The 17,531-nt window shown below is 39.0% G+C and overlaps 1 protein-coding gene across 6 annotated transcripts in view; it reads left to right on the forward strand.

The window, feature by feature from the left end:
- PDLIM5 (PDZ and LIM domain 5) overlaps positions 1–17,531 on the forward strand; it is a 125,909-nt gene that overhangs the window by 71,105 nt on the left and 37,273 nt on the right. Inside the window, exons 5-13 of one of the 6 annotated variants that reach the window (XM_062637617.1) lie at positions 453–859; positions 5,446–5,463; positions 5,770–5,942; positions 7,062–7,098; positions 9,330–9,359; positions 12,306–12,422; positions 15,347–15,538; positions 16,277–16,363; positions 17,110–17,265. In XM_062637617.1, the coding sequence (XP_062493601.1) occupies positions 453–859; positions 5,446–5,463; positions 5,770–5,942; positions 7,062–7,098; positions 9,330–9,359; positions 12,306–12,422; positions 15,347–15,538; positions 16,277–16,363; positions 17,110–17,265 (1,217 nt within the window). Of the gene's footprint in view, positions 1–452; positions 860–5,445; positions 5,464–5,769; positions 5,943–7,061; positions 7,099–7,719; positions 8,707–9,329; positions 9,360–12,305; positions 12,423–15,346; positions 15,539–16,276; positions 16,364–17,109; positions 17,266–17,531 lie in introns of those variants that run through there. The other 5 variants (XM_062637618.1, XM_062637619.1, XM_062637623.1 and 2 more) reach the window with 5 other exon arrangements.

Genomic DNA, 17,531 nt, shown 5'->3' on the forward strand with positions numbered 1-17,531 from the left:
CAGATAAATACATAGTGTGTGTGTACACACACCCATGTTGTTTGTTTATGGGGAACGTACATATCTCAAGTTGGGTTTGGGAAGTGGAATGTGGATTTTATAAAAAGCTGCTAATTTTTTCTGCATGAGTTTACCCGATGGTTTTTACAGTGGAGTGGTTCTTCAGTTCCTCTTGAATTTGATTTGTGGGGTGTCTGTTTTGGATGAGAAGAGTTATCATCATGGGACTGCATATTGACTGTGCATGCTTGGATCATTCCCTTTCCTAAACGCATGGCTTGTTTTCTTCCATACAATTCATGGCTGCAGTCTCAGTAAAGCTTGCTTCTGTGCTTCTTGGTTTCATGCTAGGTGGGTTGTCTCCCATGAGAGCAGTCAATATGCCTGCTGAGGAATGTGCATGTGTTTGGCGTGGTTTTGTGTGTTTCTTTTTTGTTTTTCATCTTGCATAGGGAGAACCTAAAGAAGTAGTTAAGCCTGTGCCCATTGCCTCTGCTGTTGCACCCAAAGTCACTCCCACGGCAAGTGTGGCTTACAATAAGACACCGAGGCCATTTGGAGCCGTAACCTCTTCCAAAATCACCTCCATCCCATCACCATCCTCCGCCTTCACCCCGGCCCAGGCAGCTGCTGCCCCAGCCCCGTTCGCTGTGCCCGGACTGCATGTTAACGCCAAGCCTAATGCTGAGCAGTGCTCACCGGTGCTGAGCGCTGCTAAACCTGCAGTTAATGTCCCACGGCAGCCTGCCACGCACAATGCCGGCCCGAGCGCCTCTGCTGGCGACGGCACCCAGGATGTAGCCGAGGGGCAACGACGAGGATTCAGAGAAAACCAGGGGGAGAGTAAACAGCAAAATGGGTAGGTGGGATTTCTTTTTGCTGTGAGGGTCTTTCCTCACAGGAAAAAAGCTGGGCTTGTTTAAGGGCTAAGTCAAACACAGCTTGGAGGAGGAGTCGCTTCGTCCTCAGACGCGAATCTCTGAGGGAAGGACTTGTGTTTCAAAAGGGATGCTTTGAGGGGTAAAAGTGGTGTTTTTTCTCCGGGGTGACATACCAGTTTACAGAGTGTCACAGCTAAATTGAATCAGGACCACAAAATGCTTTATATAGTGGGTTGTATCACTGTGTGTTCTGGACCTTACAACAAGCCCAGTGTTAATTTCAATGTCTGTATCTCACTGTGCATTTTGACTCTTGATACAGTGACTAAAAGCAGCAGGCACACAAAAATGCAAGAGTCGTCTGTCAGTAGGTGCTGTGATGGCCAGGAATGAGATACTCTGAAAGGACCCATCAGGACCAGTGGAGAGAGGTCCCAGAAGGGAGGCAGAGGGACAGATGTCACGTCACTTCTCTGCACACACATGTGAGAACGTGAGAAATTTTTAAGGTGCATTCAAGGAAGCCAGCAGGGTTAGGCAGATTTTTTGTAGCATTATAATATTTCAACTCTAAATAGTGCCTTTATCCTAAAAAAGAAATGGAGTTTTAAAATTTAAGGGACTGTAAGGCTGCATGAAAGGCTTACCCTGTATAGTGTGTAGCATCTAGACAAGTAAACAGATTAGTAGATTAAACTGAGCCCAGTGGCAATCCTGTGCACTCAGACATGCAGTGCCACCCTGTTTCAGCATCATGCTTTTGGCAGGGGACACCTTGGGCTCTCCCAGAAATTCTTGGGCAGGGCTTGGGAGCTGTAGTGCCTTAGGGACTGGTTCCCAGTGGTTGCTGTGCTGTGGGGAGAGGAGGAGGCTGGGCAGGAGTGGTCCCATGCCAGTTGGCCTCTGTGCCCAGCAGCAGTGTCAAGCAGATTAAGTAATAAAAAGGGCTGGAGGGGAACTATAGGTTTCTCTTCAATCTTGAGAATGTAAAACCTGGGCATAAAACCTAAAAGCTGTCATTACTGTTTCCTGTCCCTCAAAAGAAAGTGGCTGTAGGAAAAGGCTTAGTGCTTCTCTTGTCTGATATTCTCTCAGTAGGTGAAGTATATAAAGAACCCTACAGAAAGGTAAACATCCACATCAACTGAAATACAGCATAAATTGCAGTTTCAGTTGAGCGTCTCATGGGAGGGGAAACTTCTTTAGGTACCTATTCCCTTTATATTGTGGTACGAATGTTTTCCATATGTGGACTTGTATAATGCAGTCCATATGCATTTTATAATTGCGCTGTTGCCATGGTAACTTCCAGCCCTTTCTTAAACAGGTGGTGGCAGGAGTCCACACCACTGCATAGAAGTGGGATGAAACTGGGAAAACCCAAGGACTTGCTTGATGCTGGTCGACTTGTTGAATTCACTTTGGCAAACCATTTCTTTATCTTTCCAGGAATGTTGTTGTATCAAATGACTGTATGAGTATTTAAAAGCAGTAATTAGCACTGAAAAAAGAGGAACAATAGCAGTAAAACTAAATCTCCTGGAGGGAAGTGCTGGAAGTCTGGAGTAAGCACTCGACAGTCAAGATAGAATGACTGGATGAGAGCTGTTTCATGCCCTACCTTATGGTTATGAGATGAATAATAGCAGCTGAAGAGTATCACAGCTGACAGGTGAAGAAATCCCTATTTTGCCACTAACCTTCCAGATCTACTTTGGGAAAGTTTGAAAACGTTCAGAACTGTAAAAACCTACTTTATTTTGCCATCTTTCTTGCGATAGTGTATTTGAGCTTGTCAAACTAAGGCAGAAAACAATAACCCCTAAAGTGATTATATTGGTCTGCCATTACACTACTTATTTTACTTGGAAAAATCGCATTTCTACAATGATGTCTATCTCCCTCCCCGTTTAAAATGGAATCAGTGACATTTATGAAATATCAGAAACATTGAAGTTTGGAATAATTGAGCAGTCTGAAATAAATTCCATTTTGCTTCTGTGTTTTATATTATTAATTTTCTCAAAAGAGAAAAAGTGCGTGTGTGGGGAAGTTTGTATCTTGTTCATAGCTCTGCTGAGCAAATACAGTTCTTCTGACATGCACCTTGTACTCAGAATTTCCCCTCTTCCTTCTGGCTTCCGTCAACCTGTATTCAGGATATAAACTATTTGTCCTCACTTCAGGCTGAGGAAGGAAGTTTTGTTTCCCTTGTTTAGTCCTGGCTTAGAAAGAAAGCAGTTTGCCTTCATTAGACTGTATGCAATTATGCTTTATTCAAGACCTTCTTGCCAACTCTTGCATGAAAAAGTGCCTGCTGCTTAGAACAGGTAAGAGGTTGACAGATTTCACTCAGTTTAAGCTCAGCTGGGCTGATTTTTTTTCCCTTGTAGGTTCTCTTGATGGTTTTAGGTTTGACTTACCTGGTATATGGCCTTACCAGATCTTGGATTTGGAAACTCCTGTAATATTTCAAGGAGCAAAGAATGTGTTAACACATCAAATACTTTTTTTTTTTCCCTTGCAGATAACAACAATGATAAAGTTAGTATCGACAGCACTCAAGTTGAATTATGGTCATTTTTCCTGTTGGTATAACCAGCATGTATTGTTGTTTTGAAAAATTATAACTCTTAAATTTCATATTTAAGTTTTGCGCAACAGCTTCAGCTCTTCTTTGTAACTTCTTAGTGCAGTAAATGATTTTGTCTGCATTGGACATGATGTGATCTTGCTTTTTTCTCAGTGTGTTACATTTTGCAGCTTTTGAAAAATTCTTATTATTTTATTTTTGTGTGGTGTTTGTGTGTATTGATAATTTCTTGGTGCAGTTACAGCTAATTGGTGTTGGTAATACAACTAGTTAATGGTGAAGTACCCTATAAAAACAACTATGGTGTGAGGACTATGGAATGAAGGGATAGTGAATTTATACAACAACAAAAAAAGTAACATTCATATACATCCGTATGTGATTTGTACGTATTAGGGATGATAAAAATGATTGAAGATTTACTGGCTTGTCTTTTCTCCCTTCGCCTGAAAGGCGAGTTAAGGCAGAGCCTTTTCTCATTGACTTTTCCTTTGTCTTTGGCACCACCTTGTGGCCTCAACGAGTCACTCTTGTTAGTAGAGTCTTAAAAAGAAGGACCGGTGGTAGGATCCTCAGAGAGTCAGCGGGCTATTTTGTTTGTGATAGTACTTTCAAAAAATGTGAAAGACTACTTATTTCACTGTGGCATTTGCTAGAATGCAGTCAACTGCATGTAAATAATTACATTTCCATGTAGTTCCACACCTTTAATTACTGCTTTAATGTTCAGATTTTATTTTTGCTATTAAATGCTTTTAATAATGTTTGATGCTTTTCTTCAGTTTTCTCTGTACTTCTTGTACTCCAGCCTGGAAATACCACTGTCCTTCTTTCTGTGCCTCTCTCTTTTAGTAACTTTGATATATGCATACTTCACTGATAGTATATGTCAGTAAATTAAATCTTTCAATACAATTTTGTGTGATACCTTTCATAATATAAAGAAATATACTTTTCTTTATATACAAAAGAATAATTCCAGTATTAATTATTCTTTTAAGCTTAAGCATTTACTCACGCATTTCATCGAGTGGGCCTAATTCTTACTTTTTGACAATTAATAATTTACATCATTCTCATTAATATTTTCCATCTTTCTTCACCATAAATACTTTGGACATTAAGAGTAAAGTGGGGAAGTAGTGGCAAAAATGAAAGCAACTTTTAAAGTTTTGTTGGGTTATTTAAAATTACTATAGCTAAGGAGTTAGTTTTGCACAATTGATCTCCTGTAAATTATGCGATAGTAGATCTACATTTAGAGAGTCTTAAAAATTAATGCTTTGAAATAAACGAATGTAGCATTTAGAAATAATATACATATAGTATGGATCTTCTGTTCCCTTTTCCTAAATTGATCGGTGCCATTACATGTTCTTTACATTGGTTACTGAAAACAAAGCATTCAAATCCTGTCTTCTTGCAAGTCTGCTGGTGCAGGGACTGATATTAGCATGTAGGTTGCTGTGGGAGAAGTTTCCAGGTGAAGCATCCCCTCACTTTTTTGACTTCCAGAGAGGTTATTGAGCATCAGTATCTCCACGTTATGCTCCAAAATGTCATTCCTACTCTTCTGAATAGCCTGAGCCTCATCCAGTCTTTGCCAAGTGCAGAAAACTTGCACACAGTGTGTGCTTGGCCTTTTGTGAGCCAAGGGGAGAACTTGTCACAGGGCACCTGATCTGAAATAAGTAGACTACCCCGCTTTGCCAAAAGAGATTCTCTCCTCATACCAGTGAGGAAATTGATGCAAGTTTAAGTATGGGAATTCTGTGCTGCAGTTTTGGTAGTAGAATGAGAATATCTCTATTGAATTTCAGTGCCCTTTCCCACAAAACTAATTCAATAGAATAATTAGCTGCACTTCTGTTTCAAGTTTCTGACATTATTTCTTGTGTTTTGTTTTTTTTCTCCTTTTCCTGTTTATGCTGGGAAAACTTTTTCTTGCTGTCTTACTCTATCATCTCCAAGGAAAACTCCACCTAAACGGTAAACATCTAAACATGTATATGTCTTGATAATAAAAACTTCTTTTACTGTTTCAAATGTTCTGACAGTGAAACAAGGGAAAATATTTCAGTTCGGTAAGAGTAATTATAAAGGTGTGTTTGATTCAGAGAATTGAATTGATGTTCAGGTGTGCCTGTAAAGCTCACTGCGGCACATCTGCATCCAAACACAGAAGCTGCCTTTTAATGCTGTGAGAAGTCACAGTTCTGCCTGTCTTCGTAGCTACACCAACCCAGGTGGTCTCTGAAGCTGTTCACTCATTGCTCTCTCCTCTCCTTGCCACAGTCCCCCGCGGAAGCACATTGTGGATACCTACACAGAGTTTTACCACACACCCACCCACAGCGATGCCAGCAAGAAGCGACTGATTGAAGACACCGAAGACTGGCATCCCCGGACAGGCACCACCCAGTCCCGCTCTTTCCGCATCCTTGCCCAAATCACTGGCACTGATCATAGTGAGTAGTTTGGTGTAAGCCAAGTAAAATTAATGGCTTTGGACAGATAGGTGTTTTTAATAGCTGGGGGTGGGAATTAGTAAAAGGATTCAGTCACATTTCTTTCATTTTTCCTCTTTCATAATACATTCAGTAGGCAGAATTTTGGTTGTTTCTTTCCCTCCTATCCTGTTCATATTTAATACTCCAGAAAAGTTAAGGTATTTTCAGGCACATAGAAAATATTTGACAGTCATACCAAAGGGTGTGTGATCTGCAATGTTTTAGTCAATCAGAAGCATAAATCCATAGTTCCTCAGTTTATTCCCAGGTTATGTTTTTCATCGTCTGCTTATGCTATAGTTTGATTACATATACTGTCGACTGGAACAAGTGATTCATTTCCAGTCATATAATTTTATGATAAAACTTCAATTTCATATTATGCTGTCAGTTACAATTCATTGGCTAAGATCTGTAATGTTGTGTAAAAGCCATCAGAAGAGTACCATCAGGAGACTTGAGCTCAGTCATGTTCAGATTGAAGCAGTTCATGTACAGGTGATTATTTCATTCTACTTTTCACAGCTAGTGCTACAATAAAGAAGGCAGTGAGGAAATTGGAACCCTTCCCTGGGGGCAGGTTTGATTAAATCGACTACTGATTCTCTGGCAGAATTACTCTAGAAGCCAATGATAACCTCTTCCCAAGCAAAGATTATTATTCATCTGTGATAAATATTCTGAACTTGGACAGTTACCTTGGTGGGTCACAGCCTGGCTGAAAACAGACGTTTGGATTATCACCTGTTATAAATGCACTGGCTGTTTGTCCAAAAGAAGTGCCTCCCAACTTCCATTCCTCTTCCCCTTCTTAACGTGCCTTTCTCAATGCCACCATGGAGAATGGGCCAAGAGAAAGGGCAGAGACCAGCAGAGCCACCTTTCAGCAATGCTGCTGGCAAAGGGGCTTCCCCCACCTAGCTCATTTCCGTTGGGGTGTAGTTAGAATCTAGGAGTCCTAACAAGCCTTTTTGTGATTTCCTGTTGTGAATACATTGGCACAGGGGAGGATCTCAGTGTATGGTGGTACAGTGCCATTAGTGCTTTAGAAAGTAAAAACTTTCTGTTTTCTTGCAGTGAAGGAACCAGAACATGAAGCTTCGAAGAAGACTAAGTGAGTTGATGTTTTACATTTTTATTACTTTAATACTTTGCACGTCTTGATTTTTAACTGATAGTGTTTGGTGCATTTGTGTGACATCTGGTGTTTTTAAAGCATTGCTGCTTTTTTTGCCTTCTTCTTCAGCATGTAAAAATCAAGAGTTTTTTTCTGCATAGACAGATCTCTTAAAATCTGTTGCTGCAGTCCAGTAGTAGTGTTTGTGCAGGAGTTTGAGATTTTCCATAAGCTTGGACTGATTTGGTTTTCTGTACAAGGTCAGCTTGTCAATTGTGTTTTCTTTTTCCTAAATCTAACCAGACATTTTTGATTTGCCAGTGTGGATCAAATTGCAAGGCATAGCTGGAAAGTATTATCCTTCTGGACTGCAAATAAGGGTCAGCTGTCTCTTTGCTTTGGGATAAGTGTTGTTCAAAATGAGGACCAACCAGTGGCTAAATCTAGTCAGTGGGAGATTTTGTGCTGACTTTGTTTAACACTGGATCCAGATTTTTGACAGATAGGAAGGCAATGTGCAGATAGGATTAGTGCATGGAGATTGCATGCTCGCTTGTGAAACTGCTAAAGGTAATCTTTCTTCCTTTCTTATTTTTCTTCTATCACTTCTTTCCACAGGGAAAAGGTTCCCATCCACGTCTTTAGTCCCAAATATACAAAATTACGTGACTGGCACCATGAAGTCTCAGCACGTGTTCTTAATGTCCAGTGATTTTACCCAAGTTGCAAAAGCATAACACAAATACTTCCTTCTTTCCTTCTTTTCCATCTGCTTTGCAAAAAAGGAAAAAAAAAAGAAAAAGAAATCTTATTTCATTAGCCTTACTGCAAGAGAAATTCTGTCCTTTTCTATACTTTTCTAACACTTTCCTACTGATGTATAAGAAATGAGATTAAAATGTTCTTGTGATAATCAATAGTTGACAAAAAAACCTCATTTAAAACCGAACAACTTGGGTGCCTCAATCTCCCAACGTAGGGGATTAGGTAGGTGGCTGTTGCAGTTCTTTTGTTGCCTCGAAGGAGTCATTTGCATTGCTGAGTTTGTGTTACTGTAGGTTGTTAGGAAGAAAGTTATGAACAGAAGAATAAGAAATTGTATTACTTTGATTTTGGGTCTGGGGGAAGAAGATGAAGAAAGACTGTATGCACTTATTTGAGACTACCAGGATAATTATCTTGGATTTCACTAGACATTTAGCTGGTCAATTTTAGAGTGGTTGTAAATGTTTTACCAAGTACAACAAGAAGATGGGCTGCTTTTAAGCAAATAAATAAATAAATCCACTGTTGCAAATCCAAGTGCGAGCTCAATATAAAGATTCTGCTTCTTAGACTAGTAATATGTTCATATTGTGGAAAACTTAGAAAAAATTAAGCAGAATGTTGCTGTGTACCTGTAAAAGCTTCAAAACATCCTCTAACAAGAACACGATGGTAGTATTTATTTATTACAGTGTGAAGCTCATAGGCTTTTTTTTGTTTATAAAAGCTTCATGGCCCTATGGTTCTCCTGTAAAATAATGTATTATAGTAGCTACACATTCATTAATTTATGCTTTTTGAAGCTTGAAGAGTATTTTAATAAAAGTTGCTTTTATCTTAGATCTGTCTGTTTTTCTTTTGAGTCTCTCCGACTCCTTGAATATTCCTCTCATGCACGGAGCTGTAACTTCATTGCACTTTCATAGATTATATTATTAAGAGAAACAGTTAAAATCCCTGCTGCGTAGTAGAAACAACCTGCACTGTAAAAAAATATCACAGTAGTAGAATGGGGTTTGTGTGTTGTCAAAATCGACACGTTTGTAGGTATCAGTCAAATGAAGGACCTTTGGGTGGTTACAGGAGCAAGAAATTTGCCTAGTAAAAGTCTTTTGCAGCGCTTATTGAATCAGAGAAGTTTTAAAGCTCAGAAGTCAATTGTAAAGCACATATAAAAGCTGAGTCTTTCCCAACTGCTTAATAAGAACCACTACAATGGCTTGTAGTTTGTGAAGCTGACCTACACTCTTTTCTGATGTGCAGCTGACCTACACGCTTGGTCCTGTGAACAAATTGATGTCCACTGCAAATGCTTCTGCAGATTTGGTGGGGTAAACTTTTTTATTGCACAACAGTGAAATAGGAGACCCTTGGAAGCATGTAAAGCTTGTGTTTCCTTTTCAGATGGTTTATACTGCTATACAGTACAGTAGTAGTTATCATATTTGTCATTTTATCCTTAGGAAAAGCCAAACAGAAAATGGAGACTTCAGGTAATATCCAAGTTATCTAACACTAACAGTCACTGATCTGGATGCATAACACTGCACAGCATAAAGTACAATTAGATTTGCACTGGTAATGATGGACCAATGCATATCACATTTTGCACACCTTTTGGGTTGACTAATTAGGGACAGTAGGGGAAAATATTAATTTCAATAATTTCACTAAAGACTGTTTTAATGAGAAGTGCCAATTATTTATCCCCCCCCCGGCTTGTTAGTGAGAACTGTTACTAAACGCAAGTGTATTTCTGAGTGCACATGTAGAATCATAGAATAGTTAGGGTTGGAAAGGACCTTAAGATCATCTAGTTCCATCCCCCCTGCCATGGGCAGGGACACCTCACACTAAACCATCTCACCCAAGGCTCTCTCCAACCTGGCCTTGAACGCTGCCAGGGATGGAGCATTCACAGCCTCCCTGGGCAACCTATTCCAGTGCCTCACCACCCTAACAGGAAAGGATTTCCTCCTTATATCCAATCTAAATGTCCTCTGTTTAAGTTTTAACCCATTACCCCTTGTCCTGTCCCTACAGTCCCTAATGAAGAGTCCCTCCCCAGCATCTTTATAGCCCCCCTTTACAATATAATAATTTTATAGCACACTGCTTATTAAAGTAGGGATGTGAAGTAGTGTATTAAAATAGTTTTGCTGGTTTTAATTTTTTTTTATGAATGGAACAGAAGATGGGCGTTTTAGAGGACATCAGTACAATGAAAACTATGCGAGATTATTGCTTAGGCTCTCCCTAGTGTTTTCTTCATAAGGGTAGAATGATTTGGCCTTCCAGTGTTTTTGTATTTTGGAGATGTCCCCAGGTAATGAGAAACATCTTCACATTATTATTTAACTTACCATTATGTCTGTCTGTCTCGCCAGCTCTTATCCCTTTGAAGGGTGAATTGCTTTAGTGAGAAATAGAACGAATCTGAAGTATAGAAGCCTCTGTTCTGTTCAGATTTAAAAACAGATAGTCATAGAGCCTAGCTGTTGAGGATATGAATAGTGTGAGAAAGGTGGGAAAATTATTTGTTGCCTATAAATTCATATCAAGAACTCATTAGTTCAAAAAATGTTTTATGAACATATGAAATGAAGAATTCAATTTAGGGTTTTAAAGATATCATCTCTTCTCCTAATATCTTCATTGCAGAACACTTGTTGATGTTAAATTTTGGACTTCATTACTGTTTCCAAAACAATGGAAAGCGTGTCCATTTGCATGTGGCTAACATGTCCTTGCTCATGTTCAATTCCCAGCGTAGATCTCATCTTTGAAAAAAAAAAAAAGCATTCTGAGAGGTTTTAATATAAATAAGCTTAAATTTAAGGGATTACCTAGAAGGATGAATATGACAAGCAATGACATAGAAACTTCTCTTCCATTAGTAATCTAGAGACGAATACCCCAATTTAATAATATTTCAACTTTTTGTGTGGATAAACCAGATTTTTCTTTACAGGAGCTGGAAGGACAGGAAATAGGAATAGAAAGTCCTCACTGAAATGTGTGAATTACAACTCTTTAAACCAGTTACTTAAAGCTTAGAAAGGCAAAGTCTAGCCTTTGTGTAAAGTTTATCTATGTGCTTGAATAACTGATTAGTTCTAAAACATACTTGGAAATAGGGTGGCACAGAATTAGATGTTCACTTTTAATCATTTCCTTTTGAGCAACTAGGTACAGATTTGGGTTTGGCCTTGAACTGCAGCGTCAGTTCATTGTCCTGGGTGAAGATGTGTCTGGATTTTCTAGATTTGTAATTTATTTAATCCATAGCCAGTGGAAAGTACTTGTCCCACTCTTGTTCAGTCCTGAAACAACCTGTTTTAAAGGATGTATTTTTCGTTTTTTCTCCCCATGACATAAATATCTCTAAAGCATACCTGCAGATCTGCCTAATAGAGCAGGAGTCCAGGATACTTGTATTAATCTGAATAAAAACTCCATAGCTACCCACACTTTGGAGAGGCCACCTGTATCAGAATTTCCATCTACACCTTTACCGCCTATGAGTTCTGTCCTCTGATCGTTCCTAAGTCTGTTCAATGATTTTCAGCACTTAAGATTCCATATGTCATTAAGATACTTAATTCTGCATTCTTTTACATGGACATACATGGACATACATGGACATACATGGACATACATGGACATACATGGACATACATGGACATACATGGACATACATGGACATACATGGACATACATGGACATACATGGACATACATGGACATACATGGACATACATGGACATACATGGACATACATGGACATACATGGACATACATGGACGCAACACCTACTCCTGTGGCTCATCTAGTCTGCTCAAAACTTGTGGTTGTGATTGCTCTCTATCTCGTAGTTTGCTTCTGTTTTTGTGTATCACAGTGAGATGTGCTTTTCTTCAATTAGAAGGCTTTAAGACAACGTCTTCTATATATATATATTTTTCTATCACAACTGAAAGGAAGGATATGAAAAAATAAATATATAGTCTAACCTCCACAAAGCTAACACCCTAAAAAAGTTGCAGCAAAAAGCATAACTTGGGGAGTGAATTCTACTAGCACTTTGGTCTGTTTCTTTTCCATTATTTCCTAGAAGTTTTCCATCATGTAGCCCAATACTATATATATATATATATATGTTCCATGTTTTTAAAGGCAAATACTATTTGGCCTTCTGAGTTTATAAGCAGCAGGACACTTCTTAACCTTCATTAAAACCGTGACACTTCCTAAGTGTATTGTGCATCATTTTACCCCCTCTTTGTGTATTGCTACAAAATCCACTTTTTTCTTAAAAAAATAAAATAAAATTACTAACACTTACATGCATAGTCCCTCCTGTTCAGCACAGTATTTCAACGTGGATTAAAAATCTCTTTTCTGTGTGTCTCTATTTTGGTTTTATTATTGTGAATGGAGTGAAAATGGTGCTAGACCAGAACCTGCAGCCACTCTTTTGCCACTAGCAGAGTCCTTCTCTGGCAATGTTTGCTCTTCCAGGCTTTCAGAACACATTGCTGCAGCAACTCCTGGGAGGTAAATCATTCAGATTCGGTTAACGATCTACCTATGTGTTGCTTCAGCCTAGGTTCATCTGTTTTAGGGCAGGGAGGGTCTGTCATTCACTTAAAATAAACTTTGTTAATCTACTGTGATTAGGGATTTTCCTGGAAGTGGAGGGGGGGAAGGAGGGTAGGAGGGGGAAGGAGAAGAGAAATGAAATGAAACTGAGCAGATTTATGAACCAGTCATGTGGGTACCAGTATAAATAAAGCATGATACGTAGTGTGTGTTGCTGTGTTGTCAGTGGGTGTCCACTCTGTCACCTGGATGGAGTAACTTTTCAATGATCTCAACAACTCAAAAGTGAATTGAGTTTTCTTCAAAACACAGAAAAATGCTTTTAAAACTATAAAAATATTTTTTTAAAGTAGATAATTTTGTTCATAACACTATGCTGTGTGCTATGATGCAATCAGAAAAAAATCGGATGATTATCTGGCAAATTCTGTGTCATTGGCCTAGCTTCACCAACCCTTATCTTGGCAGATTGATGGTGGTTTGGAGGTCATTTTTGGGTACTAGACAGTGACAATTTTTGATATTAGACAGAAATAGTAATTTGGAAAGGGTTTGATGCCATTATTAAAGGTCAGTAACATTTTCTGATGATTTGTGTTTCATAGTGCAGGGGAGTTTTTTGAATTCCAGGTAGCTAGAGTTCATTACACATACACAAGCACAAAGTTAAAGCACAAAACAAAGCTGCTGCTCTGAAAATGAGAATTGAATGAACAATGCCTGGTCCTGCCAGGCCCCTAGACAGAAGTATTTTACAGATAGTCAAAAAAGTAGATAATGGTATTTTCTACTCAAGAATGGCAGAAATCAGAGCAGTTTATGCAAAACTGTAGAAGGAAGCATTAGCATTAAGTGTGGGAAGGAGAACATAAATTGTTTAACAAAGCTATGTAGTCTTGCTAATCTCCTGAAATTAGAGGTATCACCATAACAACCATATTTGACGTTTATTTTTTGTTACTGAGGCCATGTCACTGCATTTACAACATGTTTTCATGTGGGAAATGCACCCAGAGCTGATCTCCAAAGTCCTTCATTTTTGTTGTTTTTGTTTTGCTTTATTTTTATAAAATAGCAGCTATGGAGCAATTGGTGTGTGCTGTGTTAGACCTTTGGTAAAGCACAGTTACCCATCCAAAGGTCAGTAGACTGGCTTTTGCTGCTAAAGCCCCACGTGTTATCAATGACTGGCATGGGTCTTATTTTCCTACTGGTCTCCATCTCGTTTTGGCTGAAGCTCTGATTTGTACCACCCAGTACTGAACCACCAAGAAAGAAAAGAATTTGCTGTGAAATGTATGAAGGATCTGGATTTGATTACTAGTTTGAAGTTAGGTTCATTACTTATAAGGTAGACTTCATAATATAAAGTGTAATGCTTTTTTATTGTAGTTTTAGTTCTTTAATGAAAGCCTAAACTGGTTATAAGGCAATATAGCCATCTACTGTAATTTATGGTGTATTAATACTCAATTTCATATATGCAGTGCCCCCCTATTAGTTTAACAGTAAAATATTTAAAAACAATTGCAGCCTTTCCACAAAGTTGCAAAAAGTCATCTTAAAAAGTCATCCTGGCAAATTTAGATCATATAAACCACAGAATCTGGCACTTCCTGAGACATACATAACTAATATAAGGCAGCTCCAGTGCCAGCTAGTCTTTACATTGCTCTTTTATATACACACTTTTTACAGTCATACAGACCTACTTTTTTCTTTTAATGGAATTATTCATGATAGTCATAAATACAAAGACTTAGTATTAAGTAGTAGGTATTAATCCTGATTTTGGTTGTATATTTTCTGATTAGTGGACAGCCAAGAATATTCTCTGCAGAAATAATAACTTCCAAGAGTGATTTCTTGCTCCTAACTACTGCCAAAGCAAGATGAAAATACAATGAGTATGTGTGTATGAGTAAGATTTGGAGTCAGCTTCCTCTCACTTTGGAGCATATACCCAGTATGATTTATTCCCCTTCTCCTTGCTTTTGTCAGGGCCCTTTTTTGTAACTTAACAAAGCTTCACAAAGATGCTGTGTAAAGTTTTGGAGAACTTGAGGGTGAGTCCAGGAAATATAATCTGTGCATACCCCTGTTTTGTCATGAATTGTTGTAACTGCTGCTGTATTCTCCTCAGCTCAGCCAGATCTTCCTTTTGGCAGGTTTGGCATTTCTACATTGATTTTTAAATAACTTCCCTTGACTGCAAAAGGGAATTTGCAAAACCAGGAGCTGCTCATTTAATTGGTCAGTGAGCGTCAGGTTGGGTCTCAGACTGACCGAACTAAAACTGTCAGATCTTTTACAGTTGTCTCTGTTTGGTGATAAGCAGGAGGAAGTAAAATATGGGGGGGGGGGTACTGCTTTCCTGGGGTGAATGCTGTTTCTCCTTCCGCTTGCTTTTACTTTACTGAACTTTTGTTTGAGAACACTTTGGAAGCCTTGGCCAAATGAGCGTTTAACCCCCCTGCAATTGTTCAGGCTAAATACCAGCAGCCAAGTAGCCACAGTGTCTAAAGTGTAATCTACTTATACTAGGGAGAGTTTCTGTTATCTGTTTTTTTGAGTAACTACTTTAAACTAGCCAAATAGTTTGGTTTTGTGGTTAAACAAGCCTGGTTCTAAGCTTTCAAGCTTCTGCTGTAAAAATGCCCCAGAGAACCAGTTTCAGCATGGTCTGATTCCTAGGGGATGAGTATTTGTTTCCTGGGGAATTAAAAACGGCCTTCATAGATTACTCACTCTTCTTACAGAAGATGCAAGAACACTGACTACAAAGGATTGTCCATTACTGATAGGTATCTTTAGCAAATAAGAGATTTCTTCTCCATGTGTCATCTTGTTATAATTACTGTGAAATTAACATCAACTAGGGAAATAACTGTGGAGTTTCCTGCTCTGGAGGCAGCAAGCTTTTTGACGCCTGACAAAGCACCTCTCCCTTCAAAGTGCACCGTGGCCACGCAGACCTCCGAGCTCCCAGTACCTACCACTGTGGCTGTGGGACTGCCTCTTGCAGCCCCAACTGTGGAAACAGCCCTTGAGCTGCCTTCTGCTATAGCCAGGTACATTCAAGCCTGCTCTGTTAAAAGGCATGATGAGAAACTAATTTTACATATGGTTTTACTTGTTTTTTTTCATGCTGCTGCTGTCAAGATGGAGCAGCTTGCAGGTGTCTCCTGACACTCATGTGGCTCTTGAAACCTGAACAGCATTTAGAAATTAAAGGAGGTTTTAGACAAAATGTAAAAAAAATACTTAAAAATAAAATGGCTATTAGATAGAGGCGGATAAACCAGTAATGGGTAGATTTGGTTCAAAGGTAACATTGTAGTCAGAAGTTGGTGACATGGGCTGAATATAGTGTCGAAGTGTGGAGGAAGGTTTGAGGGGGGAAGGCACATCAGAATGTGCATAATGTGTGATGCTTTGGTATTCCACGTTTTATTCTATCAGCTTTCAAAGGTTAGTCACCCATGCCATAAAAAGGGTATTTTTGGATTGCCTACTAGCCTGAAGTTTTTGGAGGAGAATACAAGCATTAACTTGTGTAATGATGGGACATCCAGAGTATAGTGTTTACCAATAGGTAAAGAAAACACTTCCTTCAGTACTTAACACTTTGGGATGTTAAACCACACCTGGATTGGTTTTTTTCTGTTGTTGTTTTGGTTTGTTTTTTTATGGGTAAAGAGGGCTTTTGAAAGTCCTTAAATGAACTCCTCCTGAACTTTAGTTAGCAGTGCCAAAGGTATAATGAGGGCTTGATTAATGACTTTTCTTCTCTTGCTGCTTTTGGGCAGGCATGAAGCATCTCTGCTTACTTGTGAAACAAATTCTTTCAGTAAAATTTCAAGCTACCAGTCTAAATCGTCTGTAAATCATACAAGGTAAATATTTTAAGGTATATCTACAGCAGACCACTAGGTGTAGGCAAGGTTTTCAGGCAGCATTTTTGCATTTAAATCTGAGAAGTAGTATATGGTTGTGTGTTTTGTTGATTTCTGAAATGATTAAAAAATATACACAGCAATTCTATGGATAATATTGACATTTTAAAGTAATTTACCACTGTAGAAATTACTTTGGGTCCAGTCTGGTTTTCCCTTTTTATGTACTTTTTCCCCTGTTCATATTCCTTCCAACTTAGATAATAAGCAGGGAAAATTAAAAGGGGGTGAGGAGTACACTGAATTTGTACAGGTGGCTAAAAACAGGCCTGATGAAATTGTATTAGCAAATATTCCAAAGCCTTCAATGTTTATTATGAAAAAAAGAATTTAAATGATTTTCAGGGGTCTTTCTGTCAGCACCATGGAGACTCAGATGGATCCACATGGAGTGTCCTGGGTCCTGGTTCAGTGGGAATGACCTAGGGGTGTGAGGCAGAGTCTGGAATGGGGAATTTGAATGCTGATACATGCTGAATGCTGGCTTGGTGAGGGGAAAGTTTTGTTTGTGGGTGAAATCAGAATTGCTTTTTCTACATTAGTATTCAAGTAGTTAATATATTGCCTGACGTGTCTGTGAGCTGGGAACCTACATTCGCATAACTTTCCAACTGTTAATATGGTCTGGTATTGTGCCTCTGTCAATCTTTCCTGCTTTCTCTGTTTTCTCCTCTGTTGGCTCAAAGCTTCTGTGCTGAAAAAGTACTGCTGGAAAATCCTTTGGGAAGTCTGTCCGAGTTGGGACCTACTACTCTTCCCGTTCTTTCTCCTTTCAAGCAGAGATCAACAGTTAAGAGTATGGCTGCTGCTGCCGTGTCTGCTGCCATTGCTGTCCGGGCCAGGTAGACATCAGTTCTAAAAGGAACATTTTATAGCTTGGTTTAAGAAAGTTCAAGCTCACACAAGAATAATGGGTCCCTCGCGGGGCTGTGAAATCAACTTTTTTCAATAGCATGGTGGGCAAGCTGTTGGAGTCTGTCCAAGGCTCCCATGCCATTTTCTTAGCTTAGTTCCACACTGTTGCTCTGAACCTGGGTGAGTAATTCTACCTTTCTGATCTTCATTATTTCTGTTTCACGGTTCAGTCAGTAAACTAACTGTAAATAAC

Source organism: Pezoporus occidentalis, unplaced genomic scaffold, assembly GCF_034315485.1.
Source record: "Pezoporus occidentalis ecotype Australia unplaced genomic scaffold, CSIRO_AGI_Poc_V1 ctg53, whole genome shotgun sequence".
Classification (NCBI taxonomy): domain Eukaryota; kingdom Metazoa; phylum Chordata; class Aves; order Psittaciformes; family Psittacidae; genus Pezoporus; species Pezoporus occidentalis.